The 27904-nt window shown below is 36.8% G+C and overlaps 1 protein-coding gene across 2 annotated transcripts; it reads left to right on the top strand.

The window, feature by feature from the left end:
- The first annotated feature begins 63 nt into the window (after positions 1-63).
- On the top strand, positions 64-27447 carry LOC113673228 (nipped-B-like protein). 2 transcript variants are annotated; one of them, XM_089187544.1, is made up of 47 exons: positions 64-303; positions 541-712; positions 1742-1887; positions 4584-4841; positions 5294-5470; positions 6054-6953; positions 7357-7419; positions 7687-7785; positions 8001-8101; positions 8297-8389; positions 8749-8974; positions 9298-9452; positions 9589-9669; positions 10462-10562; positions 10800-10929; positions 11303-11385; positions 11583-11718; positions 12484-12627; positions 12794-12841; positions 13295-13384; positions 13765-13973; positions 14219-14321; positions 14482-14580; positions 15060-15206; positions 16004-16138; positions 16268-16369; positions 16457-16507; positions 16769-16877; positions 17200-17339; positions 17686-17826; positions 18010-18103; positions 18576-18721; positions 18956-19046; positions 19412-19518; positions 20109-20175; positions 20388-20454; positions 20778-20913; positions 21374-21481; positions 21589-21645; positions 21950-22090; positions 22488-22634; positions 22909-23014; positions 23730-23844; positions 24587-24746; positions 25529-25636; positions 25778-25921; positions 26556-27447. In XM_089187544.1, the coding sequence occupies exons 1-47, from the start codon at positions 249-251 to the stop codon at positions 26622-26624; spliced, it is 6357 nt and encodes a 2118-aa protein (XP_089043670.1). In that variant the 5' UTR covers positions 64-248; the 3' UTR covers positions 26625-27447. The 2 variants fall into 2 exon arrangements, with proteins under 2 accessions (XP_089043670.1, XP_089043669.1); XM_089187543.1 differs by having other exon boundaries at positions 18953-19046.
- Positions 27448-27904: the final 457 nt, after the last annotated feature.

Here is a 27904-nt window from a genome sequence, read left to right as displayed (position 1 = left end):
CCAGTCCCTCAGGATAACCCATACCCCGGATGTGTGGTGGCCGCGGTGGTTTGGCGCGCGTTCGAATGGAGTGTTGATTATTCCCGCCATTGTTGTTAAATTTATCATGGCTGTCGGTGAGAATTTTTACAACTTCTCAACTTCCTTCTTTCCGTGATGGGTTAAAAGTCATTCAAAAGGTTCTCTGGTTATTTCTACGCCTTGTGTGCCAAGCTTTTGTTTTATGTTGAAGGCTTTGTCTCGATAGCATGGATACAAGCGTGCCAATCGCTACACTAGCTGGCATCAGTAGCCTCACCGATCGTAAGTTTTTTTTGGAATTTTTTGCAGAAATTATCTATTTTACTGCTTTTTTTTCAGTGTGTAACATGATAATTCAAGTGGTATATGTGAGTCAAGGGAACGTTGAAAGAAGATGGATGAATGAGTCGGAAATCTCAAATTTTCACTTAATTTCTTTTTAACTTCCGTTGATAATATATTTTGGGCAGCCTTTGCATTCAGTAATTCATTCATTAACAAATGTTTCTTTCGTTGTAGTGCTTCCAGAGTTACCATTTCCTGGGCCTTCATCTTCCAGAAGATCAAATACTTTACTTCGTAGTCCAAAGGTTACGGAAGAAGCTAGGGAAGTACTCAATCGACCTGACCGTTCTCTCGTTCAACAACTTTCTCAGGCACTGTGTATTTCAAAGTCAACTTCAGACCAATTGTGAGTAATTAGAATTTATAGAAGTTTTTAATGAAGTCGTATATTCATTAGAATGGCTTCCTTAGACAGTTTATCTCTTCTGATCAAATGTGGTTCTTTTCATTTCAATGGTGGAAACAATGAAAGTCACGAAGATGAACTTTTATACCAAGTCACGTCATATCATACTATTTTAAGAATGATTTATAAATAGTACGTGGAGTAACTTTTTGTTAATCCTTCTGTTTCTTGTCTATTTTATAATGAACAATAATTTTTGAAAAGGGGAAAAATAGTAATGTTTTGATTTTTTAAAACTGAACTGGCACTGTACTGGTTTGTTGATAAAAATGCAAAACATTGCAAAATGGCAGATCTGAATTTGAAATGTGTATGTAAAAATGAAATTGCTGTTAAATGTTCATTTACTCCCCCTAAAATATATGCTATTTTTTCTACTTTCCCTCTTGTATTAACATTCTGGTAGTTTTGTTTGTGATTTTTCTTCAATTCTGAAAGTAATTGCTGCATTTCATTTATGATATCATAATACTCTAATTTTAGCACCAGTTACTGCCTTTTTGTATTTACATATAACAGTGACCAGATGGAATTTAGTGCCAAAAAATTATGGATCTTTTCCCAAGCATATAGCCATATCCAAAGAAAAAATAAAGGACTAAAGACAAGTATTCTATACCTTGGTGAATGGGTTTTTTATCATAAAATTTTAAGGGTTTTCATTTTCAAATTCTGTAGCATTAGATAAAGTTTGGACTCGAGGCAGAACTTGAAAAGCATTTATTTCAGACACTGACTGCAAGAAAAATAGCAATCTTTATTTTAACTCCCTCTTGGCCAATTTACTCATACTTACACACACTGAAAATTGAGCTTTGAGCATTGGCTATGTAGAATAAGTTAAGGGTTAGCAAAGCCTGGCAGCCTTACAAGCTGGGAAGTTTTAGTGATAAAGTGCTTTTGATTGAGTGTTGTAAAACAAAAACCTCAGTAATCACAATTGCTATCTAACATTTTATTGTTATGTAGGATCTTGAAAGATGGAACAAATCAAGATGACAGCATTTCATGCCAAGGAAGCCCACTTCTTCTTCAAGCGATTGTTTCGCAAACACCCAATGTGTTTAATTCTCAGTCAGTGAAAACTGTTTCTGAAAGCTACCAAGATCCACAAGGTAACCTGCCAGTATGTAAAGTGTGATAGTGTAAACCATTGTCAAAGACTATTAACTTGTAACAGACCAACATCACTTTGTGTCTTTATACATTTTTAAAATACTGACAAGGAAAAAAACTTTCTTTAACTATTAAGAGCATCATTAGGTGGTGATTGTTTCCTTTATTCTCATGTGAAGTTTGAGCCAGGCTGTGCCATTTTGCCAATCCTACACTGCAATTGAAATTGTCCCTTAAAAAAACAGCTAAGGGGATAATTTGTCTCCTTCAAAATTTAGGGAAAAACTCAAAAGGAAGCACACACGAAGAGTTTTAATTCAGTACAGAAATTGCAAGCTAAAACAGAATGTGGAAAGTATATTTTATCAGACGTTTAAAGTTCATTCTAAAGGCATGTTTCAGTCACGCTCTACTGATCAGATATGTCTCATGCTCAAGCAAGCATGGTGAATGCACCGGGCAATCTTTACTGTACTTTTCACAAACATGCGAACTCTAAAGTTCAAAAGCCACCCTCACAATTGCTTTTTTCACTGCTGTCAATCATAATTACAATCGCAAGCAACAAATCTTGAGACACAAAAAGACACAAAAGAGATTGAAATCACCAATCACAAATCACAAACCATGACCTTTTGAACCCATTAAAGTAAATTTTTGTTTCCTTAAGAGGTCCATTAAGATGATTGACAGCAGTGAAAAACACAATCAGACAATTTCAATTGCAGTGCAGGATTGGTGCAATGGTGCGGCCTGGCTCAACCCTGCAGAGCAGCAAGGATCTCTTTGAATTTTGCCAAATAAGGAATACCATTAGCCACTTGGCTTGTGCAAAGTGCAAGCCTGTGAGCCATGCAGTAGATAGATACAAGAAATGGACTATCATCCTTCATTCGTTTTGAAACTCCATTGTTTTTTCCTGTCATGACACTTACTCCACTGCTGCCAAATCCTTTCATTTTGTCTTTGAGCAAGTTTCTCTTTTCCATTAGCAAGTTAACAGCAGTGGTAATAGTATCAGCCTTTCCATTCTGAACATTGATGTTTTCTAAAAAGTGCAGTTCGGGGTTAAATTCATTCAATAACTTAACATAAACAACAAGATTTTCATGATTAATGACATCAGTTGATTCATCGATTAACAGGGAAAAGAATGACTATCAATGGCTTCTACTAGTTTGTCAATGTTAGACTTTAGAACAGTAGCAATAGTGTCTTGCATACCTTCAGCACTTTGATGAGATTATTTTGGAGCATTTCCTCCCACTTGAAGATTTGTTTGAGGCCAACTTCATCCAGAAAATTGAGCAGTGAGTTGTACATCCTCCTTGGCCAGCCAGTAGACGGCTCTTATTGCTGTGAGGATGACTTGTGATTGTGCTCTAAAAACATGGTGCTGTGTGTTGTTGAATGTATCCCTCATAGCTTCTTCATTAACAGCATCCTCATGTTCTTTACAGTCTTTATGTCTATGCAGAGTTGAGGTTCTAAAATTTGTACACCCTTTTGCTGATGCAAAGGAGTTTGTCTTAGATTTCTGACAAAAATAGCAGAACATCACCTCCTTTTCATAGTGCAACCATGTGTGATCTGCGACCAAGTTTTCTGGAAAGTTCGTGATTTTTTCGGTTTCTTTCGATCCTCATTTGTTTCTTCCTGATTAAAACACTATTCTTCTACGGTATCATTTTTCTTTAATTCACTCTGGCTTCGATTTGGAGTGAAAAAGCTTTCTAATCTTCAAACATGTTTTTGATGTGACATGTTACCACACTTTTCACAAACATGCAAATTTTGAAGTTCAAAAGCCAACTGACGATTGTGTTTTTCGCTGCTGTCAATCATCTTGACAGACCTCTTAGGAATGAAAACTTTACTTTGACAGCTAGATCCAACAGAGGAATTAGTAAATGTATGTGTACCAGTAATTAAGAAAGGATTTGAAGTTTACAAGGGGATGCTAGGACGAGATTCTGCTGTGAAATGTTTTGAAGTATAAAGCATAGTCATTGATCCTCTGTTTAAATATAACAAGGAAATAAAGTCTCAACCAATAACTTAAATTTTTTTGTTTGTATCACTTTTCTTGTATTACAAGGATCAGGAAAAAAATGATTTTGTTGGCTTGCCAGTATAAATGTAAAAAAAAAAAAATGTTGAATAAAAATTAATTTGTCTGTCCCCCTAATTGTCAAATTGTCCCCCAGTAATCAAATCCTAGCTCAAACCTTGCTCATGACCTTAATGTTAGACTCAAGGGTGATATCGTATGGTGGGATTAGATGCTAGTCACTCTTACATGTCAAAGGGTTAGGGGCTGAGAGGTATTAGAGCACTGGAACTTCAAACACCAACTAAAGTCAAGATGACTGTTGAAAACAGCTTGCCAAATTTGCAACTCTTACTTCAAGTTGAGTTCTTGTTAATTAAAATAGTCCTGGTTTGAATGCTAGCATCTTTTAACCCTTTCACTTCCAAGATCTCATTGGTAATTCTCCTTACTGTCTACTATACAATTCTTATAATGTTAGGTCAGAGAATTTGATACTGGATCAACTAATAATCCCATAATTGATATTTTTCTTTATTCTCATCACCTACCTGCTTGATATTGTATTGATTTTGAAAGGAGAAATTCTGTCTTGGTCACTTGTGGGAGTGAAAGGGTTAAAGTTAGTTTTTGTTATTGTTGCAGGTTATTCTCCAGTGGGATACAACCCAATGTCCCCTCGCCAGAGAGTTAGTCCTTCAAATGTGAGATCGCCATTGTATGCTGGTTCTCCTGGAGGGTTGCAGGCAAACTCTCCTTACATGAACTCGCCAGAACATGCAGCTAGTCTGCGGTTAATGGCATCCAGTCCTCACACTTTGAAAGCACAAAGCCATCCAGTACCATATCCTCAGTTTAGTGGAACTGCTCAAGGTGCCCATAACACTGCTAGACAACCAAGATGTATGTACACTCACACACATGACTTGTATCTGAACTATGAAAAATTATTTCATCTGAAATTGTAGACTGTAAATTGTTGAATTGAGTAAACTGATCTGCTGTACTGTAAAGGTAGGAAAAATATACAGTGGGATTGGAGTGAAATGTGGGTTGTTGAGGGCTTAGCTCATTAGACCAATTGGGAAGAAGTATAGATTGGTGTGAGAAATGACTGATGTACTTGTATACTGTATCTCTTAAACACAAATGGGAGTCTGGGTGCTATCATGGGGGATTTGTTACTATTTGCAACTGTCTGACTCTGTACAAATCACCCTTGTTGAGAGTAATATATTTCTGCTTCTCTCATCAGTGTAATTCTCTCCTAAATTCTTAGGAAGCCCCTTAATGGGCTATAAGCATCTCTACATAATAAATAATAATAATTATAATAACTGTTTTATCTTAACTAGCTGAGAGTGCTGTACATATAAATGGAGGCTCACCAAATGTACCTTTGATGCAACCTCAAATAGTGCTGACTCCAACTCAGGCATTTTCACCAGCAAAGACAAGGCATGGTAGACATTCTCTCTCCAAGAGTGAACTACAGCAAAGTACAAATCAGAATGTGCCCAATAGTGATCAAGGTTGGTTCCTCAGACCTATCACTTAAAATTCATTAAAGTGGTACCAAAGGCTAATTTGGTGAATTTTCAACAATTTTGGGAATAAAATGTCTCATGACAGATTTATTGCTATTGTTTAAACATGTGATATAAGATTCTACATATAATCTGAGATAAAAATAGATTACATGCTTAATTGCTTGCTCATGGTTGTGACGCAGCCTAAAAATTAGAAATATCATTGAAAATTTTAGATTAAAAAGGCTGACAAAAAAATTAATGTGTTTTTGTTGTTTGGAAATGTAAGTGGTCAGCTATAGTAGAGCTCTTTCCCAAGTTGCATCCATGGTTAAGAAGTGCTTCATATTTAATTACCAAATGGTTACTTATGAAATGGATTGTCAGAAATGTCTTATAAAAGAAATACTGCACGAATGGCAAACACCATTAGACCAGGATCTTACCTGTATCTCTATTTTGCTGTGAGATTTTAGGTTGTTTTTAGAGAGTCTTTCTTTGTACCTGATAGAATATCATTATCCTTTGTTGTATTAAGCATTTATGTACAATGAGTATTTTTGCTGCCTGATGTTTGTGTGCACAGGTGTATTAAAAGCCCCCCATCCTAGTGAGAGACAAAGGAACATTGACTTGTCTACAACTGTACAAAGAAACTTGAATGAAAATGAATTTTACCAATCTCATACTCAAGTTGGGAGAGGAAGTGTTCATAATCAGAGTGTCTATGATAGCCTCAGTGCCCTGGAGGCACTTGCATCACAAAATGGCTTTAATTTTGATCCCTCAGTTCTTGGACAAGCATCACAACAGCTAGCTGCAATTAATGAGAAGCAAAAGAATACTCATTTACTTGCTAGAACTTCTGGACAGTCACATAATCAGGAAAGTATGTTGAATAGAACAAGTGAACGAGAGTCAAAATCTAAAAAAAGACGTAAATCATCCAAAAGCAAATCCGAGCTTGACGTTGAGGATAACCCTGGTGAACTTACTTCAATGCAGGTGTACAATTCTCAGATTGTAGAATTAGACAATATGCTCAAGGAACAACAAGGTGACATACACTCACAGTGTAGATCTTCAAGATCAAGTAGGAAGTCTGTGGAAGACCCTTACAGAACTAATGTTGATGCTGTTGATGAAATGCACACCTTAGCACCTATGTCAGCAATGTACTTACATAAAGAGGAGCCAACACATTCTAATATCCTGCCAAATAGAACTGAAAAACCTTTGACGCCTGAACACAATCATCTTACATCATCAAATTTAAAGGTGTCCCCTTCTCTCAAGGGACTTCAGTTGTACGTTCCAAAGCTAGTCATAACAAAAGTGAAGCAGCGAAGAGGTTCTAAAGAGGTAGAGACACATCAAGTAAGAGAGGTGTTACCAGATAGTGAAAGTGAGATACACAGGAGCAAAAAGCGAAGGAGGTCTAGTGATGATATGGGTAGAATCAACAGCAGCCATGAATGGGATGAAGGTATTAATTTTTTCCTCTTTATTCATATTTGTTGATAAGAACTGAAATCTGAGGTTGTACTTTCCTTTAGACTATCACTAAGCTTTGATGAATACATGTACTGTACAATTTACACTAATATGAACAACAACAGTAAAGTTATTATTTGGTAGAGAAGAGAGGAAAAGGGGGGTAGAGGGGAGTTACATGAGAGCATTGTCATTACTTATCTTGTGTCAAGACTTGGAGAACATTACATGAGGTTTAAAGCAAAGGGGTATCTTCATCAAAGTGGTTGGCTACAGAGTAAGATATTTTATGAACAGGTCTTAAAAGTGTGGTGAATCTTGTCTGATCTGCAGACACAATAGTGCATCATTTGTGAACAAAATATGTACACTGACCCAGTTGCACTCCTTTATAGCCCCACCTAAGAAGAGGAGTAAAAGCAAGAAGCAAAAAGTCAAAGAAACACATGAATCTGAAGGTAAGATAGAACAACTTTGAATAGAAAGCTCAGTTTATGAGATATAGTGTGAACCTCTGTACATGTAATTCTGGATCTAAAGTGTAACTGTGCTTCTCACAAACATTATCATACTCAGTACAGTTTTGAAACATTGTTTAAACTAGGTAAGTGCTTGAGTGTAAGTGCTAGAAGGGTAATGTTTCACTTGTCCATTTATGTAGAATGCATGACTGTATGTTTGTTGAAAGCAAAAATGACACTTGATATTGGTCTCTGTAATTTTAGATATCATGGAGACACCAACCTTCAGGAAACTGGGAGATTTACTTGAGAACCTTTTTGAATTTGATGATGAGTGTAATGCACCAAGCTTTCATGATTTGGGTAAGTTAATGAGGGTGATTCCGAAGGAGTAGAACATTTTGTATATTTTTTATGAAACTTGGTAACTGCTGTGAAGATTGGAGGAGTTGTTAAAAATGTTGTAAAAGTGGAGGGTCTATGTTTTTTTGGTAAAAGACAAAACTATTTTTAGAAATTGACATTATGATACATGTTGATTAAAATACTGGTAATGGTTTACTTTCTCTCACTCAAAGATGATCAGGAACCGAAGCCAGAAACCCTTCTTTCAAGATCTATTGTGCAAGAGTTTTATGCTGAAATGGCAAAGCTGAAATCTTTAGGAGTTTTGCATAAGGTGAGGCACCCATGTACCAATAAGTTATAGACATTGCAAGTGAATGCCCTTTGTGGTGGGTGCAGTCAAAACCATACTAAGTACCCACACACATCAGTGTGCAGAAGGTAATGTTACAGTAAATGATCTAATCTATTAGTATGGATTTAAATTCCCTACCAGTTATTGAACCTTTCTTCTTTCTATTCTAATCAGGTGCCCTCTGATGATTTGATGAGGCTTCTACAAATAATGGAACGGCATATCAGGGATGGCTTACATTTACAGTTGCAGTGCAATGCAGACCAGGTGAGACCATGCATATGTTACAAACTTGGATATTGATTTCACCTTAATCCTTTGGTTTGGGTATGGGTATGGGTATGGGTATGGGTATGGGTATGGAAATGAACTTTGTACCTTACAGTGAGTGTAAAATTTCATTGCAACAAGCATACTTGTGTCTTATTCAATTATATTTTTAGATGTTTAATACCAAGAAATCTTTCTTGTATACCATTGTCTACTTTTCATTCTTGTAGCAGCATACCATAACCTAAGACAGACACAAAACATCGTCCATTGCCTTAAGGCATGAAAATTTGATGGTTGTTTTCATTATTTTCTGAAGTAAATTTCATTTTGAACTTTTACTGTTTATTTGTCAGGATGATGATGAAGAGCAAAGACTGTGGCGTGACCTATGCCTTGACAGAATGGTTCGAGCAGTAGAGTCTTCTTTGGTTGTTCTTATAATCCTGACATCTCCTTCCATGCCTAAACAGTTATATCTTGAAGAGGTCATTGCAAGGGTTATTTCATTCACCAAGTACCAACTAAGAAGCAACATTTTCCCTGAGTATGACCCCATCTACAGAGAATCAGATCCTAATGGTAAGAGACAAGTTTAGGTTGGTGAATGCCAAGTTTGTACATGATAGCTATTTGCTGAAGAGCAATTGGAAATCATTTTTTCAAAAGCAGTCATAGTGATTATTGATCAAAATGTATGTGTAAATTAAAAGGTTATTCATGTTTTTTGTCATACATCTGTAGTGTTCAACTTGTACATTATAGCATGAAATTCTAAGTTGATATGAAGGAATTAATTAACAAAACAAAAAAACTTGAGATGGAAATTTTTTTGCAAGCACAAATATTTTGTGGTGTTTACCTTTTGTTTCATAGCTGATGGTCTGAGCTATTTATCTTTGCAGAAAGTGTTCTTTTAATTCCCAAAGCCAAGAGAGCCAAGTCATCCAGTGCTAAGCTCAAATCCATGTCATTGTTTTACAATAAAGTTTGTGAACTTGTCTCACTTTTGGGAGATCTTGTGGATATCCAAACACTTACGGATACAGACATTTTACAGGTTGGGTTTTATTTTTAAACAACATAACAGTCTTAAAAATAGGATTCTCAATATCCATGTTTCCTTGCTTGTAAGGTGCTAAAATTCTTTTCTTTTTTTAGTGATCATAATCAATCTTTCTTTTTTCATTCTTCAGGTTTCAAATCTGGGGACATCACCTTTCTTTGTAGAAAACATTAGTGACCTTCAACACAGTGCTCTAAAGCTGGTTAGATCGGTATGTTCCCATCAAGACTTTTATGTCTTCTAAGATAATTATAATATACTGCAATCATAACCATTACAAATTCCTTGAATATTATTGGTGAATTTGCAGCTTCATTTTTCACTAATCATTTTATACAGTTGAAACCAGACAATGTAATCGGACAGTTGGCTGTAATCGGACACCTGTAATCAGACAGTTGAAGCAGCCAATCACACTAAGTCCACTCAGCTAATCCATCAATCACGGAAATGATCAAAATAACCATAGCAACAACCACTTATCCAAAGAAAAACTGGAGAATTTCCAAAATGGAGTAGTTTTTAACTTAAGACATTGTCTCCATTGGATATATTTTTTCTAGGTGTATTTTTTTTTTCAAAATTGAAATGGTTATGATTATATGGTAACAGGACTTCTTGTTGTCCAATTCTGTCTGTAATCATAGTCGTGATTAACAAATCAGACTCCTGCTCGATTGTCATCTGATTTTGTTAATCACTCGTACAATTACAAACTGAATTGGACTCCACTTGGTCCTATTACCATTATTAATTTGCTTCTGATGTTTAACTGCCAGATAGGTTGCTACTGTTTACAGCTCAAAGGCAGCTGTCTTTAGGCACATTTCATCAACTGAATGTCACTTTTAGGTATACATTCTGATCAAGAATAGACACTGATTAGAAATAATTATCTTTTAGACATTAAAGATAAGTAAAGGAACATGCTACATGTACTGAATAAGGAACAGGCTAGATAATCATTATGAAAGATGTTTTTTTGTTGTTGTTGTTTTGGTAGATATTCCGAAAATATGTCAAACATAGGGACTTAATCTTGGAAGACATTTTTGCATCATTAGCCAAACTCCCTAGCAGCAAAAGGACACTCAGGAGTTATAGGTTTGTGTACTAGAAAGTTTCTGTTATCAAGAACTTTATGTTTATTTTAGAATACTTGTTCCTCTCTCTTCCATATTGTAAAGTATTTAGAGGCTTCCAATAAGCCCTCTACACATTGTAAATTTGTTTTTTTTTTATTTTAGTCTTCCACTGTTATGGATTGTAACCTTTCAATAGAGCAAGACAAGAGAGATTTCTGTAACTTATGAGATTTACTGTTCTGTTTCCTTTCCTCAGACTTACTGGAGATCTCTCCATTCAGATGGTCACAGCACTGGTGCTTCAGCTTATTCAATCCTCAGTTAAAATTCCAGAAAATACTGATGACATGCAGGATGAAGCTGAAGATGATGAGAACAAACCACGTGTAAGCTGTGCAAATATTGCATCAGGCTTACCATTAGTACTTGTACTTGACAGACAAAAAAAATAATAGAGTAAAAAAGTCCTTTGGTTTTTTACTGGAAAATTCTTGAAAGTCCTCAACCATATTTCAGATTTGTAAGCCTTGATCTTGAAGTTTATTAAAATCAAGGATTGAGAATGGTATATCCAGTTTTGAGAGACTGCACATGTACACTTCAATGATGTATGTGTACTCTTAACATTTGTACTCCTTTAAGATAAAGGCTTGACATTTTCATTTGTTACATTGTAATAACTCCCCTTTTCCACTCAACATTTAGAAGTCTTAGGCATACTTTGTCCAAAAGGTATTTGCTATTGACAACTTATTTCAGATTGACGGTAACATCATTATCATCACATCATATGAGAATGCCCTGAGGACTGCACAGAATTTCTTGTCGATGTTTTTGAATAAGTAAGTTGTTTTATTATTATATGCATGCACAAGCACAGTAGATCTTCCCCATTTGAATTTTTATATTTTAAAAGTGTAATGTACAGTATACTGTATACTGCTCTTCTTCGTCCTTATTATGACATGTTGATCATGTGTAATTTTACTATGAATAATATTTAGCTCACGCAACTCATAATAAGCATTTAAAATTGTAGATGCATAAGCGTTGGTAAAGATGAAGAAGATTACAGGCCTCTGTTTGAGAACTTCCTTCAAGATCTGCTGGTTACACTCAACAGACCAGACTGGCCAGCTGCCGAGGTTTTGCTCACTCTTCTTGGCAGATTGTTGGTAACTCAAGTTTTATATACAGTACCTATAGTACACATGTTGTAATAAAAAGGCAAACTTGAGATTTGTATGGGCTGATACTGACAGTAGTTGACAAGGGTGAATGCCCCAGATCAATGTGCAAATCTGCATGAGCCTGTAGGGCAAGTGCAGTTTGTGGTCTTTGAAAAAATTTGCAAGGGCTTATTTATTCCAAATTGCACTCAAAATCATGAGGTTACGTATTAATTATATACATGAAAAAATAGGAGATAGCTTATCATAATTATGCAGAAGCAAGTGCGTGCATCAAGTGCAAAAATAACTTAATTAAACCCTGCAAGTGACATTGTGTGTTCAGTCAAAACAACGGCATACAATCAAAATGATAATATACAATGGTATTTTCACATCTTTAAGGTGCAAAAAAGTAAGTCTGGCTAAACAATTCAAGGAACTGTTCAGTCTGGTTTGTTACTTTGTATTGTATTGTATTGTATTGTATTAGATAGGAGGAACATTGTTTGTTAAAATTGTTGAATTTGTATTTCTGGTCAGATTTCAAAGTTCTGCAAGACTGTTAAATCTGTCTGATCCTACTTGTACACAAACTGTAATCCCCTAAAAATGTAGGACACAGTGCAGTGATTTTGTTGTTGCCCTCCAAAAATCACAATCTGGAGTTCAGCATGCAAGCATTACTTCCCCACATCTCACATACTGACTAATATACAAATGTAATCACAGACATTAATTTAAAAATGTATGCCTTTAATTTTCTGTTAGATTGTGACCTTTAACAATAAAACAAATGATGTTAGTCTGAGGGTTTCAGCCATCGACTATCTTGGTGTTGTGGCAGCTCATTTGAGAAAAGATGCAGTGAACAGTCAGCAAGATACAGAAAGCATTACAGAAATTTTAGTGGAGGTAACCAAAACAATATGATATGAATGACTTTTGATAAGGATTCATAGCACTGAAATAATATTGAGAAGTAAAATAATAAAAGCAAAAGTAGTAGTTTGCTCCTGATAGGAGCTCAACTGGTTTGAATAAACATTACTTATGTTATGTTTTAATTGTTTCATATAAGCAACTTGGGGAAGTCTCTGAAGACTCTGGTGATGAAGTTTCTCACCTGGTAAGTCCTATGTTTCTTGTAAACATTAGAAGTCAGGATGCTCCAGGAGAGATGGAGGGACAAGTTGCATGAAAATTCCATGTGTATGACTTAGGAACTTTTGCAAATATTCATGTTTCTGAGACAAAATTTAGTTGCTGCTTGCACAAAGTCAGTCTTCCTAAAAATTTTTGGAAGGTTGCATTAATGATCTAAGTTTCAGTTACTTTTTTTGGAAGAAGTACCAACTAAAAGTTTATTGCAGGTACTTGTTTTAGTTACTTTCCTCAGTGTTCTAGCTTTAATATACTCCTTGACGATGGCTGACAGATGGAAGGCATCATCATAAAAAGATTATTATGTCTCAAACTACATATGGAGAGTTGATTTTCATGTTACTCTTTTATCTCCTGGATTGACATTTTGCTCCACAGAAAAGTATATAAATTTGCAATATTTTTACTTGCATTTCAGGATGAACGTTCTGGCAAGAGAAACCAAATTCTTCAAAAAACACTTGCAAACTGGTTGAATTCAGAGGGTAACACAGATGCAGCTTTTATGGTAATAAAATACAGATATAGCCTCTAATAGTTGTAATCTGGGAGTTTTATTAGAGATTAAAGAAATTTCTTATCTTTGATTTCAATTGGCATAGTTATTTCGAGCATTAGATCTTATTCATTAAATGAGTGAGTATTAAGAAGACACTGTTATGAGTGACTTACTGCAGTGACATACTTAAAGAAAATCAATGTGTCTCATACAAACTTCTGAATTTACTGTTGGGTTCTGTTTTAATTCTTTTTAGTGCATATGGGTACATGTACGTCATAACAAGAATATTAAATGTTGTACTACCTGGCATTGATGGAAGCAATAAATGTTACCAACGTGGAGCACATCAACACATATGAGCTCACCCAAAATTTTCTTTTTTGCAGTTTGCAAGACAGTTCTTCCTGGCCCAGTGGATTAGGGATAACCATGTAGAAATGGAGCGTTGCTTAAGAACACCAGTGGAAGATCCCCTCGATAGTGGAGAAGGACTGACTAATGATTCCTTCATAGATGCACAGAGTATCACCAAATTAGAGGAAAAAAAGGCTTTCTTGCTTTCTATTTTGGATGGAAGAAATGTGTCAACTATCAGGTACGTTGATCTATATCCTCTCTTTTCTTACAGTTTATCTGTTGGTTATAATAGTTGTAGATACATATACATTGCCACTTAAAGGATAATCACAGGAGATTATCACGGTTCTAACTCTACCATGTAATTTTCAGTGATGTTTTCTCTTTTTGAAAATGTACCAAAATAGGGTAATTTTTTGTCCCCTAATTTTACGTAGGCTGTCTATAGTGTTTGATTACAGATTCAGATGTTCTATCTTGCAGATCTTCTCACAATAGTTTGGATTATGAGCAGGCAATGCTGGTCACAAGATATCTTGCTTCATCAAGATCATTTTCGAAGAGCTTTGATGCTTATCTGAGCCAGGTATGATGGCCATATGCAAATCGATATGCACTCTCCTCCAAACCAAGAAAATACATTTTGATAATAATTGTCAATTATTGCTTGCTTAGCATGTGAAACTTTCAAAGTTACAAGTTGAAGGAGTATCCATGAGATAATTTTTAGCTTATGTTGTTCACAGATTCTAAGAGTACTCACGGAGAGTGCTGTGGCAATAAGAACAAAAGCAATGAAATCTCTCTCTGCTGTTATCTCTGCTGATCCTTCCATTCTCTCAAGGGTAGGTGTTTCTGTAATTACTAAATGCTTATAATACTTAACAGTGATTATGGTGATAATGTTAGTCATAAAAAAGTGATAATGACTATTATGATGACGATGATAATGCTGTTAATTTTTTAGGTATCTTTATCTCTACCAGTTTTTTTTTCTCTGATTCCTTCCTAGCCTTCTACTTCCTGAACATCCTAAAAGCATTTGGTGTTTAAAATTTTTTTGTACCAGTTTAAGTTTCATTTTTTCTTGTTTCAGATCAACTTTCCATAGTAACTATGAAAATAGAAAAATTAATGTCAAAGTGATTTTAACAAAATGCACTGCAGCAGATTTGTTTATCTATCTTAATTCTATTATTTTAAGAAAATAATTTTTCTTAAGGAGCTTTCTCTGTGCTCTGAGCCCATGAAACTTTTGGGGTAATATTTTTACACGGATACTTTCTGACTGGTATCCTACATATATGTGCATTCTCAATTTTAGGATGATATGCAGAAAGGAGTCCATGCCAAATTTGTGGACATGTCAACCAGTGTCAGAGAAGCTGCGGTTGAGCTTATTGGACGTTTTGTCCTCAACAAACCAGAGCTAATTCATCAGTATTATGACATGATAATTGAGAGGATACTTGTGAGTAGCTTGTTGTTGATTTTAACTCTTTTCACTTTTGGACTGACTCAGAAGTAAATTATCTTCACAGGATCAATATACTGTCAAGAAGACATGATGAAAATCAAGGAAATATTAACTAGGAGAATAGTGCAGAGTGTATCATTCAATATCAAATTCTCAGAACTAACATGATGAGAAATTTAAAGAAGACAGTAGGGGGAGCTCCTTATTAGATCTTGGGAATGAAAAGGTTGAATTGAGGTCTGAGGCCACTTTGTAATCAGCCTGCATTCCTTGTGTCTTGGTAACAGGAATGACAGGAGGATTTAGTTTGTTTAAGCATGCATATGTCTAGAGTGTTTGCGTAACTTTCCTTCTCAATCAACAGTTATTATGGGATTAATAATCAAACACAGAATGGCTTTATTCCCTTAGAATAAGTTGTGGATAACTGGGGGTAAGGGGAATGTAAGTTACCCTTTTTTACCTAGATTAAGACAGAAACTTGTGTTGATTAATCAAAAACTCAAATTAATTTTGATGAATCACTGAGATCATCGAGGTTACAATAAGAAATAAATTTAGTTCTATTCCATTCAAAGACCCATTTATGTCACAAACAAATTGAAATGCCAGTAAACTCCTTTTTAACAATATAATCAACTTCACAATTTTCCATGATAATTATCATTTCCAAATAATTGTCATGGGTTGAAGATGCTTATGGTAACAGTATTCCACAATCAGGAATAAATTTGTCACAATTTTATCTCCCGTACTTACGCTGATTTTCGTGTGTCTCGATTTTTCGACAGGACACTGGGATAAGTGTAAGGAAAAGAGTGATCAAAATCCTCAGGGACATTTGCATCAACCATCCAGATTTTCCAAAAAATACTGAAATCTGCGTCAAGATTATCCGAAGAATATGTGATGAAGAAGGAATAAAGGTAATTGTATAATGGCAGTAAGAAGTAGTGATTTTTCCTGAAGCATCTCAGCAGGTCAGAATCCTATTCCTCAAATGTGTCTGTGATGAATTTTTACTCGGTTTAGAATTGCATTACTTTTTCTTTCAGGAACTGGTTACCAAAGTTTTCCAACAGATGTGGTTTACGCCCCTTAAGGGTGAAGAAAACTCTGATGTTCTTGTGAAACGTGTTGTCCATATGACTGATGTGGTAAGTGTTTATATCCGAATGATTAAAACATGTTTGTTTTCGCTTAAGTTTTAGTGTGACAAACCATCTTGTACATCTATTACTCAGGTTGCAGCGTGTGGTGAGAATGGGGACTGGTATGAGCAGCTCTTGGAAAACGTAAGTTCACTGTTAGTGTTAAATTCAAGTAAAGAAAATTGAGACCTGACGGCAACACTGAACAAAGATGTAAATTTTTGTTTTTGCACTAAGAGCAAGATGTTATTTTCGTGTTTGTCCACTGGATTTTAGAGAGGAATTTAGAAATGAGAGCTAAATAGAAATTGTTTTTGTTTTACGTGCACAGACATCACTCATTTATTGAAACAAACACTTATATACAATTGCAAACTGTTTGTCATCGCCTTTGCATTTCAATAGCTGCTTCACAACGAGGAAGACTCTATTGCAAAAGCTTCAGAAGAAGCTAGTCAACAAATTGTTAATTGCTTGGTTGAAAATGTGCTGAGTTTGGAGGAAAGAGCAGTTGGTGAGTAGTGAAATTTTTTCTTTTTGTGAAAAACCTGTGGCTCTGTAACAGTAAATCAAGGAAATATCAAGAGAAAATGTATTGAAAAAGGTACTCCGTCAAGGATTATTTCATTGAAACTGCTGCGACTCCTTTTCATTTAAAAGAAGACAACCATTTTTATCCAGTCCGGTATGTCTCTGTCAAGCTTTACAGTCTGTTGTATACAAGAAGAATGATAAAGTGCGTTTTTGTGATTCAAAGGGAAAAATGTCAGAGGTTAATTGTTCTTAATCCGTACACTATATAAGTGAATTAACTCTGGAAGGTTGTCTTGTTTCAGCTCAGTCTGAAGGCAAAGGCTCCAGTAGCCAGAGATTGGTGTCCAGCTTGTCTACTTTGTACCTGATAAGCAAGATTAAGCCGCAGTTGTTAGTAAAACATGCCATGACTTTACACCCTTACCTTAGTACAAAGTGTAGTGTAAGTATCAACGACATCTTTAATGCTTGTTCTGGTCACAGAATACATGTAACATTCAGATACTGGAAACAATTAACCCTTTACACCCTGACATTAGTAGTAATATTCTAAACACTATTCTCTTGACATTCCTTCTGGTACTGACAAGGAGAATCTGTTTGATAATCAGAAGCTGCTTAAATTGGTGACCATTTCCTTTATTCTCATGACATTTGCATTTGATTCAAGGAGGATACTGTAAGGAGAAATTAGAAGCCAATCACTCTCTGGGCCCAACTTCTAGAGAACTTCAAGTGTCAAAACATGAACTTCCCTCTTTAGCTGCTATGTTCCTTTTTTTTTGTAGACCCAGGGTGACTACCTTGTGATCCACAACGTGGCACGCATTTTGGAACTGGTAGTCCCTTTAATGGAACATCCCAGTGAAACATTCTTGGCAAGCCTAGAGGAGGACCTAATGAAACTTACTGTCAAACATGGGCAGACGGTATGGACGATGTTAGAATCAATCATGAATTCAAATAACTGATTCTGTTGTTTAGATCTCAAGGAAACCTATTTAAGCAATGGCATGGACTTTCTATCGGCCGAGTATACTGGCGTAATAACCCACGCGAGATTTTGGGATAACACGAGAAAAGTTTGTAAATCACAAACTCTCATTTTCCAGGTTGTCCAGAGTTGCATTAGCTGTTTGGGAGCTGTTGTAAATAAAGTCACTCATAACATCAGACTTGTTAAGGACTACTTCCTTAAGTATCATGGTAAGTCACAATTTCCTTCAAGGATACCTGTGTTAATATTCAGTGGTTCTAGGAAAGGACTACGATGAGCGACCGCTATTTTTAGTTATGAAAAATGTAGCGAGGATTATAGAAACCCTGATGATCAAAACAGCATTGCAGCTCAGATAGTTTTGTTGTGTTTTTTTTATTAATGAGCAGTAACTTAATGTGGTAATTTGGTACTATCAACTGAGTTAATAAGGTAAATTGGCCGCCTTAAAGAGTTTCAAAGCTAACGTTACGAGCTTTAGCCCTTCGCCATCGCTCTGACGAAGGGCTAAAGCTCGTAAAGGTCGTATCGCTCTAAGTTTACTGTGGAAAGTTGCGGGGCTCTAGATGGTGACATAAACAAACCCAGCGTGTCAAAGAACTGACAACGTAACCTCTCTGTTTCACCTCACATGTACACCGACACTCAGAATATAATGGTATATAATTGCTTTCATTACAGGTTACTTAGCGAAGGCCAAAGCAGATATGACCAAGAATCCAAGCAAGGCTCAGGTCAACAGACCAACCTTACTAAGATCGTTGTTTACTCTTGGACTACTCTGCAAGCAGTTTGATTTCGACAGCGACGCGAAACCGAAAAACGAGGTTAGTTTCATGCAGGAAAGCTTCCTTAAAAAGAATGAAACGAAACGTGACCAGAAATTCAATCTAACAACAGTTGATTGCACTTCATTGTAAACAATGGATCACAAACAGACTGTTAGAGTGTTCTCAGTGGTTCAAGCAAAACACATACACCTTTGTGATTTGATTTTTTTTTAGTTTCAAGGAGTCGCTATTGCATGGGATCCCTGTTGAAGTTTTCTTTCTTTCAAGCAGGGTTCAACTAAGGACAGAGTTTTCGCTGTGTATATCTACTTTACTAAGCACTCTGACGAAGAGGTCTGCCAGAAAGCCATTACAGGGCTAGGTAAGTGAATTGAATTTGGGTAAGTTTATCATTCCTGTGTAAATTAAATTGGCTTTTCTTTTTTTCAACATACAGGAAGCGGTGGTCTAATTCTTCCAAAAGGTGTTCTTCAGGAAGTTTTATTGAACCACTATTTTTGTGGCTTGACCACGTTGTTTGTGACTTGAATTGACCGTCATAAAAATCACTTGCACCGTCTGCTTATCAGTTAACGCTTGCCAATTCGGTTCTCCTTGTGTATCGTGTATTGAACAGTCTGCGTAAAAAATAACGCTTGCTGTTCTATTTTGATATTCTTGAGCGGAACTCTAGCTCCGTATGTCATTTAATACAACTTTGAACATAATCATTCTGATTTTGTACAGGATTTCTTTGCATGAGATATGGTGAGCTGCTTCTGAAGGGAGAAGCCAAGGAACTTTATCAGGGAATCCTATCGCAAGCCAATAAGCCTTTGAAACTTAAGCTTCAGGTATGCATTTCATTTTCAAAGCTGGTAACATTGTTAATAAGGCTGAGTGTAGCTTAGGCAGTGTTAATGCCAAGTCAATGCCCTAGCCTCACTGATTTGATGTGCAGGCCCCCCATCGGCTTCAGGGGGATTTACAGGAAAATGGCACAAGCTTTTGCCCGTTTTGATGCTGTTGTGTTGACAGTTGCTTAGTAGTGAGCTATTGCTCGGTTGCCATGGTGACCTCTCTTCCTTTTGGGATGTTTGCTGCTCTGTTCTGTTGCTGCCTATACGGCACCCACCCTCATGTACTATTGAAAAAGTGTCGCTTTGCTTTTACAATTTTCGCCGAAGGCGAATAACTGTCTTAGTTTAATCGCTCATGTGCCTTCATGTGCCTTCAAACCATTCGAGATAGGCAGCCAGTTTCCATTAGAATTTAACAGGTTATTTGATTCAGTGTGCTAAAACTTAATACCTTTCTTCTGAAAAGGGTAACGCCAAACTTTATGGCATCTTTTGTGCTCTTCAGAGTTTTATTTTTTTCTATAAACACCGGAGCAATTATACTAAAGTGTGATATTCTCCCCTTCCGTTTGTAATTTGATTAGGTTTTAAAGAACTTGCAGACACACCTCCTAGAAGAGGAGAAAAGACTACATGTCCAAGATCATCACAGTAAGAGAAATTCAACATATTTTACTCATACATACATACATGACGGTATGAAGTCCATCGGGTGTTATGCAGTCTTATCTGTGGTTATCATAAGAGATAAAGTGTGCATATCGCTTAGGTTACACATCAGTTTGTGCTTTATCGAGTATTACTAAATCAGTCTTGATGCTTCAGTTTGTAAATTCATTCATTTGTCATATGACTTGTTGTAGGACATAGGAAGGTCGAAAAAGAGAAAGAAAACCAAAATCTTAAAGAACTTGGAGACACTCAGTCTGGGTAAGAAGCCTTCTTTTTCGAGGCCAAGTAGCCCATTATATACTGATGCTTATTTCGGTTTCTGTCGCATGAGGCGACCAGGGTCCAGTTCTTCGAAGGGCGGATAACACTATCCTACGGGTAATAGCCTGGACTAGCCTGGACTCGCCTGGACTCGCCTGGACTCGAACCGGGACCCCTCGATTTAGAGTCTAGCTCTGTAACCACTAGGGCACCGCTTTTTAACCGGGAAACAAGTCAGCTATCACAGTGCCAGGAAAAAAGAGAAAAATAAAACGTTTGAAAAGAAAAGTATTGAAATGAATATAATTTATTTTTTCCAGTACAACCAGTGCAGTAATGCAAGTTTACCTCAAGAGTGTACTGGAGAGCTTCTTGCATCCACAGCCCTCTGTTCGTATGGCCGCCTTACATGTTGTAAATCTGATTCTGAGGCAGGGTCTTGTTCATCCTGTACAGGTTGGTTGACTGGAAGAACGATAAAATTGCTCGAATGATGTATTCGTAGGAGCCCTGATTAGTCGTGCAGTAAGACTCGTCTCTGACGGAATCCAAACTTGTTTCGGAAGAAATTCTTCGAAAACATTTTGTGTCATAAGAGTTACCGTTTTTCGTGGTGAAAAAGGCAGTAAATTGTTTGGTAGTATTCAGTTGGGATAGTGATGGAAGGAAAAACTTGAACTCTCCTCTGTATTAACTTGAGGTTGGAAAGGTTTATTTTCAACGTCTTCATGATTTTTCCTGTTGATAAAACTAATTTGTTTATCTTACTCTCTAGAATCACATCAAACTTTTTAAGCGTTCTTTCCCCAATATTTGCGGGCGCCTATTGTTCTGTTTACGGGAGAGTAAATTATCAACCAAGTGAAATAATTAATTCTGTCTTATTTTGTTTTGTGTTTGCATTTGTTTTCAACAGTGTGTTCCTTATCTGATCGCCATTGGAACTGATGAAGAACAACAAATGAGAGTAAAATCGGATCAACAACTCTCGGAACTCGCAAATAAATATTCCATGTTTGTCCAGGTTGGTTCTGAACGAATTTACATTCCTACATTATCCCTTTGATAAAAGAAAACGTCTGCCGCTTTAATTGACAAATTACCTAATGATACTTTATTCTGTTGCTTTAGATGAAAGCCCTGGCTGGAATAAAAATGTCCTTTGAGCTTCAACGTTTAATATACAAGGTTTGAATTTTATTCTTTTTACTTCAGATATGTGTATCAAAGTAAAGCTTGAGAAAACAGTTGCTGAATCAAGTGGATAACTTTTTTGCATTTATGAATTGTAATTATGTATCATTCCAGTTGTTAATGCAAAAGAATATTACAAGGATACAACTACAAAATAATTTTAACAGTTATATCTTACGTTGAGAATCAAGCTACCATTAGCAATGGATCTTAGTTGAAAGAATGATTTTGCCTAACGATACTGCTTCTCATACTTGTTCTTCGTATTTAATGTTTATTGTATTGATTTTGTTTAAAGGATAAAAACACCGCAATACGTGGATTCAGAAAAGAAGCAAATCACTGCGCACTTGGTCATTTGTACTCCATTATACGGACTAGCAGACAGCCCAGACGGTCTCTTTTACAATCCATGCTGAGGATATTTGATGATCATAAGGTAAACCCGCTTTTCATCCATACTGAGATTCCTTATTGAACTTTCAAACTTAATTTTAGGCTGGCCGGCTAGTTGATTAAAGGTAGTCTGCCCAAGGCTGCAGTTTTAGATAATCAATGGAGCTCTTGAAGATTCTTTGTTGGTGGAAGTAAATAGAGTTAGCTAAAGCCGTCTTGACTCTGTTCACAAAAGTCAGTGTTCAGGTGAAAAATTAAGATGGTTCTGAGCGTAGCTTTGCAAAAATTAGGGCGTATATTTGTTGACGTACCTTAAAGGCTAAGTACACACGTCGAGATATTTTTTTATCTTTATTTCCATTTCTACGCTCGAAATTTCTTGTAAGTTAGTGAAAAATCTTTACTTTATACTCAAGGAACATTCTCTATCCTTTCTTCAGGGCGCTAAATTGGACTTACTGCTGTATATTTCTGATAACATGGCGCACTTTCCGTATTCTGTACAAGCAGAGCCTTTGTTTGTCATCTATCACATTGACACCATCCTCTCTGTAACTGGTGCAAATGTGCTCCAGTCCTTCAAAGAGGTAAGCTCGTACATGCATTTATTCAAGATTTTGTTGTAAAATTTACCGAGAAGGGAGTTGCTGACGACTGAAAGTACTACTGAACATTGATGGCTAATTTTGTGGTCGAATATCCTGTGAAGGAACACTCAAAATGCCGGTCTTTCAAGGATCTGCTGTGGTTGTAGTTTTTAATAGGCTAAAGCCCCGGACGTAATAGTTTGCATTCGTAGTAGAGTCTTACAGTTATTACAGCGTAGTCTTGTATAACCTATGAGTTTATCTCTCTCAACAGGCCATGACCCCCGTAGCTAAACCAGCCATCGAAAGTGAAGGTCAGATACTTCCTGTTCAAGGCAATGAGTTCGAAGAAGAGGAAGAAAATTTTGAGTCCGTTTTAGGTACGTAACTTAAAGAAGAGGAGAGAAAAACCACAATCGTTTATAAATGAGTATGATCTGTTGGATAAAACAGGTAATAACCGAGAGAGTGGTCCATTAGAAGACTCACTACTAACAAGAGAGTTGAAGAAGTATGTGTAAATATGTTTGTGTGCAGTGTGTGTGTATGTGAATTTTTACAGAGGGTTAGAGTGAACAAACTTTGATCGTTGGATAATCTTAATGAAAGACTTTCTCGGATGTGTAAAGTTTATTTACAAACGAACAAGATAAAGGATAACAACCACTAAATCCGACTCTTATCAAGTCCGGATAGTCAAATTTCTGACGCACTTTGGCTTTCCTTGTTAACAAATGTTAAATTATCCTACTTTTTGTAGTCATGCTGTCAGTTGTTGTACACGAAAATGCCATTGGTAGCAAAGTGCAGTGTCCACAGATTGTTTATCGTAATCTGGAATTGTTTTGGGTTTTGCCTTGCTGTGCTCACTGGTTTTATTCGATTTACAGTTGATCCAAAACTACAACAAACAGATCAAACTCACTTTGACACGCTCTCCAGTCCGATTACACACAGTGTGCTGTGAACTACGATTAGTTCCATGTCACATTTACCTATGTTCTCGTCATTACGACTTTGGTTTCCAGTTTATGACATGATTTTATGAGTATGATTTCAGAGGAACTTATTTCATGTCTTTTTTTTATGTTTTAGCTCGGATTCCCCCAGACCCAACAATCTTTGAGCAACGTTGTGTTGCTTCTCAGGGTTGTCTACTTCTTCTCTATTTAAAACAACATCTTAAAGAAATGTATGGATTTTCAGACAGGTTAGAATTCCCTGAGAATTATTGTTCATGGTTAAGTATGATTTAGTGATATAAAGTTCAAGATTATTCAGTTATATATGAACTGAATTGAAAATGTTGGATGGTCAACGTAGCGAGATTCTTAATCAGAAGCTTCGAGCGTTAGTCCTTCGTCAGAGTGAAAGTTGAGTATAGCTAGGCAAACGAAAAATGTGGATAACAATTGTTGACACGAAACTTGCTAAACAGAACATTTAATCATTGTAGCCAAACACAGGTACATCCGGGCTACACGCATGGTCCAACACTCTTAATGCTTGGCATACGAAATATCGTCTTGTTGACAGTTAAGTTTTAGTGTAGGCTGATAAAATATATGAGTGATGCTTGGCGAATGATAACAAGAGCAACAATAGTAAAAGGACGTACAGCAAGAGCGACACGAACAAGTGAACAACAATGGAAGGATAAATGGGAAGAAATGTCCTTCACATATTTTTCCCGCAGTTCCTATTCTTTGTATTGACTATTGGGTTGCGTTTCTAATTGGTGGAAAACGTCCTGTCTTTTCTACCGCCTAATCCTTAATTTTATAGAAGCTATGCTGGTTTAGTTACGCAAAAATGAAATAAGGCTGTTGTAATAAGCTTAAAAATCAGTCACCATCGACTTTAGATTTACCTGTATGTTCTACAGTATACCGGCGGTGAAAGGGTTCCGAGACGAGAGGATGGTTTAAATTCCCAAATTTTTTCAATTTTAGTAAATGCCATAAGTATTCACCCTCGGAACCCACGAAGACCTATGACAAGACAGTATCCAGGAAAGCAGGGGTTTTCTTTAACCCTGAACAAGTATTACGTTATGTTGAAGAGCCAGACGCGGTTAGGAGTCACGAACAGCTTGTGCAAGACTATTTAGAGGTATGCGCTGGCCTGGTAAATCCCCTAAGCTCCTTGCAAATTTACTGAATGGGTGCTGGTAATTTATTTAACTGCCAAGTTAGGCTGAGAGAGTCAAACGTACCCGTGAATAAAGGGGAAAGGGGGTACGTTTCTAAAGAAACTGTGGTGCTGCGTCGGTGGGAGAGCATAGCAAAGTCATTTGGTACTATCAACTAAGTTGTAACGAAAATTGGCCACCGTTAAGAGTGTCAATACTGACGTTTCGAGCGTCAAAGCATTTGGATAGATAGTAATGAATAGATAGTTTGGCTTTACCAACAGAGTTGATAATGTAAATTGGCCACTAGTAAGAGTTTCTAAAGATGACGTTTCGAGCGTTAGTCCTTTGTCATTCGCTCTGACGTACCATCACAGTTTCTACAGAAAGGTACCCTCTCTACCCATGTGCGTGTGCGTCCATGCTATGCTTTTGTCAAGCGTATTTCTCTATCGGAATAAACCAGCAAACAAACCCTTATTTATTCATTAAGTCAACGATTGGTACATAACTTCCTGTCGTTACAACTTATCATTAGCCATCATAGCACGTCCAAGTACTTTCTGTAAGAGCTGCCACAGTTTGAGTAAATTCTATTTAGACTCTAAATGTTTAGTAGAGAGGTCTGTTTGAATGCTAATGCTCGAAGAAACCTGGCGTAAATTCTGCCCCTGGTTTTCAAGTTAGATTTCTCCAGCAGCGTACTAGCTAACAATACGTATCGTTATTTTTACATTTGTTGATAAAAGCTTGTCTGTTGTAGTTTAAAACTCTGATGATGATGCTTGACCCGTCAGAAGAGGATAGTGATGATTCTGGGAACGGAGGGAGAGAAAGTCCTATAGGAGAGGGGCAGATGACGGACCTAGAAGTATGCCTCTCTTATCTTGTTGTTGTTGTTGTTTTTGTTTTTTCTGTTTTTTTTTTTTTATTATTGTCATTTATGTTTTTCCTTCTTTGTGTTCATACTACTCCAAATCCTTGATTGTTTTTATCCTTGTTTCTTTTTTAGGGAAATTTAAAAACCCCTAGTGCTAAACCACGGGAAAAGCGCGCTCCCAAGCCAAGGAAGGTTGTGAAGGGACGAAAAATGCCACCAGCGGGACAGTCGAAGGCAAAGACAAAACCAAAAGGAAAGAGGCCTAAAAAGAAAGTAATATCCTTTGATTTTAAGTTATGTCCTCAGTACGGCCTCAGTAGCTAGTGTAGAGATACTCAGATAGACAGAGGAAAAGACAAAAAGGCAGACCGACGAACAGGCAGGCAGATGAGCAGACGAAAAGACAGAGGCGGACAGTTAGACAAACATTTAGTAAGGCAGACAGACAGAGGGACGAACGGGAAAGCAAATGGGCAGACGAAAAGAAAGAAGCGGACAGTGAGACAGACATTTAGAAAGGCAGACATGAGCAGACGAAAAGACAGTAGCGGACAGTTAGACCAACATTTAGTGAGGCAGACAGACAGACGGACGAACAGGCAGGCAGATGGGCAGACGAAAAGGCAGAAGCGGACAGACAGACAGACACATTTAGGAAGGCAAACAGACATGAACAGGCAGGCAGATGGGCAGACGAAAAGACAAGCGGACAGTTAGACAGACAGGCGAATGAGCAGGCAGGCAGACGGAAAGACAGACCGATGAAAGGACAGAAGCGGACAGTCAGGCAAGCATTTAAAGAGTCATACAGACAGACGGACAGACCGACGAAAAAGAAAGATAGACAAGCAGACAGACACGAAGACCTATAGACAAACACTTTCTAAGGATCTTCCTTAACGATGAAAACGCATCCGTAGATTTGGATCAGAGTCTGCTGGAAGAAAGTGACGAAGAGATTGACTTTCTTTGTCAGTAAAGTGGTGGACATCTTGTTTTTTAACTTTTTACGGAATTTATTTATTGATTATATTTGCAAGTATGGATATTATTATTTCTAGATGTAATGTAGAGCGAAATTTTTACCTTGCAAATTTATTGACAAAAATTTAATGTTAAAATATTTCAATTGGATACAGTGTTCTATTGTTCTCCAATTGGATACAGTGTCAACATTTTAAGTATGGTGTTCTATTGTTCTACTATTGTTTTTTGTACATAAACTTTTTACCAACTAGATAAGTCTACCCAATTTAAGTGGTTACATTCGCAATTTTATACTGTGTACGTTACGTTAGTATCGCGCTTTTTGAAAGTCAAAGGGCGGGATTCATGTTTCACTTTGACTCTCAATTGTGGTTCTTGCGAGAAAGAATTTCCAAGTACCGCATCTTTTTCGAGTGAAGAGGAGAGTTAATTTCAGTTTGAATTTAATTAGAAGTAAGCCCAGCTCATGACTGTAAAGAAACCTTCCATTAACCCGTCCATACATCTATCGTTTTTCGTTTCTACGTAGCTGTGTAAGCTTAGCTAGCTAGAATTCTCCTTTTTTTAGGTTCAGATAAGGTTTTTTGTTTGTAGATAACAGACTTTTAACACTCATTTTGAGAATTTTGTATGTTCAGTTTGTGTTTGTGTTGCATCCTTTGATACCACCTGGAAAAGTTTGCTTTCTCTTATAAATTTCAACATGTGAGTGGTTGATGTTGAGAAGTACACCTTGTACTTATTGCTATTGATCCGGAAGGTATAAACAAGTGCTTAGTGCATACTGTCACAAGCAAATAAACAATTTCAGTAAATCTGTTCATTTGATTGCTAATTGGCCCTCGAGAGACCATAAATCTCTTCCTTAATACCTTTGGGATTACGTTACGGAAAGCTTCTGCGACTCAAGAGTGAATCCAAACATTCATTTGAGATCTTACTGTCACCAAGCTATCCTGAAAATTTAAACAGTTACCTTATTTTAGGAAAGGAACAGTCCATGTGTAGCTAATCGCTTGACCTGGCTGTTCAATGCCTTATCACTGAGGTTGAATTTTTGGAATCTTGTTGCATCACAGGCGTCCCAACCTCGTGTCTCGATTAAAGGGAAAGGTCACTCTCGAGCTATTATGACATATGTAGAGAACGTCGATGCGGACCTCCGTATGATTGTCAAGGACTATTGAAAGGTCTATATTTAACAGTTGGTTCATACGTCAGCGTGCGTTCATCGAGATATGAAGCACTTGGTAAGTTTGGAGAGCACTCAAG

Source organism: Pocillopora damicornis, chromosome 11 (assembly GCF_964200805.1).
Source record: "Pocillopora damicornis chromosome 11, jaPocDami1.2, whole genome shotgun sequence".
NCBI classification, from domain to species: Eukaryota; Metazoa; Cnidaria; class Anthozoa; order Scleractinia; family Pocilloporidae; genus Pocillopora; species Pocillopora damicornis.
Note: the sequence above shows the minus strand (reverse complement) of the source record. Positions and strands in the feature narration are given on the sequence as shown.

Bases quoted from the DNA above. Each gene is read 5' to 3' on its own strand.
- LOC113673228 (XM_089187543.1), top strand. From the start codon at position 249: ATGGATACAAGCGTGCCAATCGCTACACTAGCTGGCATCAGTAGCCTC. The intron at 10,563-10,799 runs GTTTGTGTACTA...TCCTTTCCTCAG, and splicing joins AGGACACTCAGGAGTTATAG to ACTTACTGGAGATCTCTCCA. The intron at 16,878-17,199 runs GTGAGTAGTGAA...GTCTTGTTTCAG, and splicing joins TTTGGAGGAAAGAGCAGTTG to CTCAGTCTGAAGGCAAAGGC.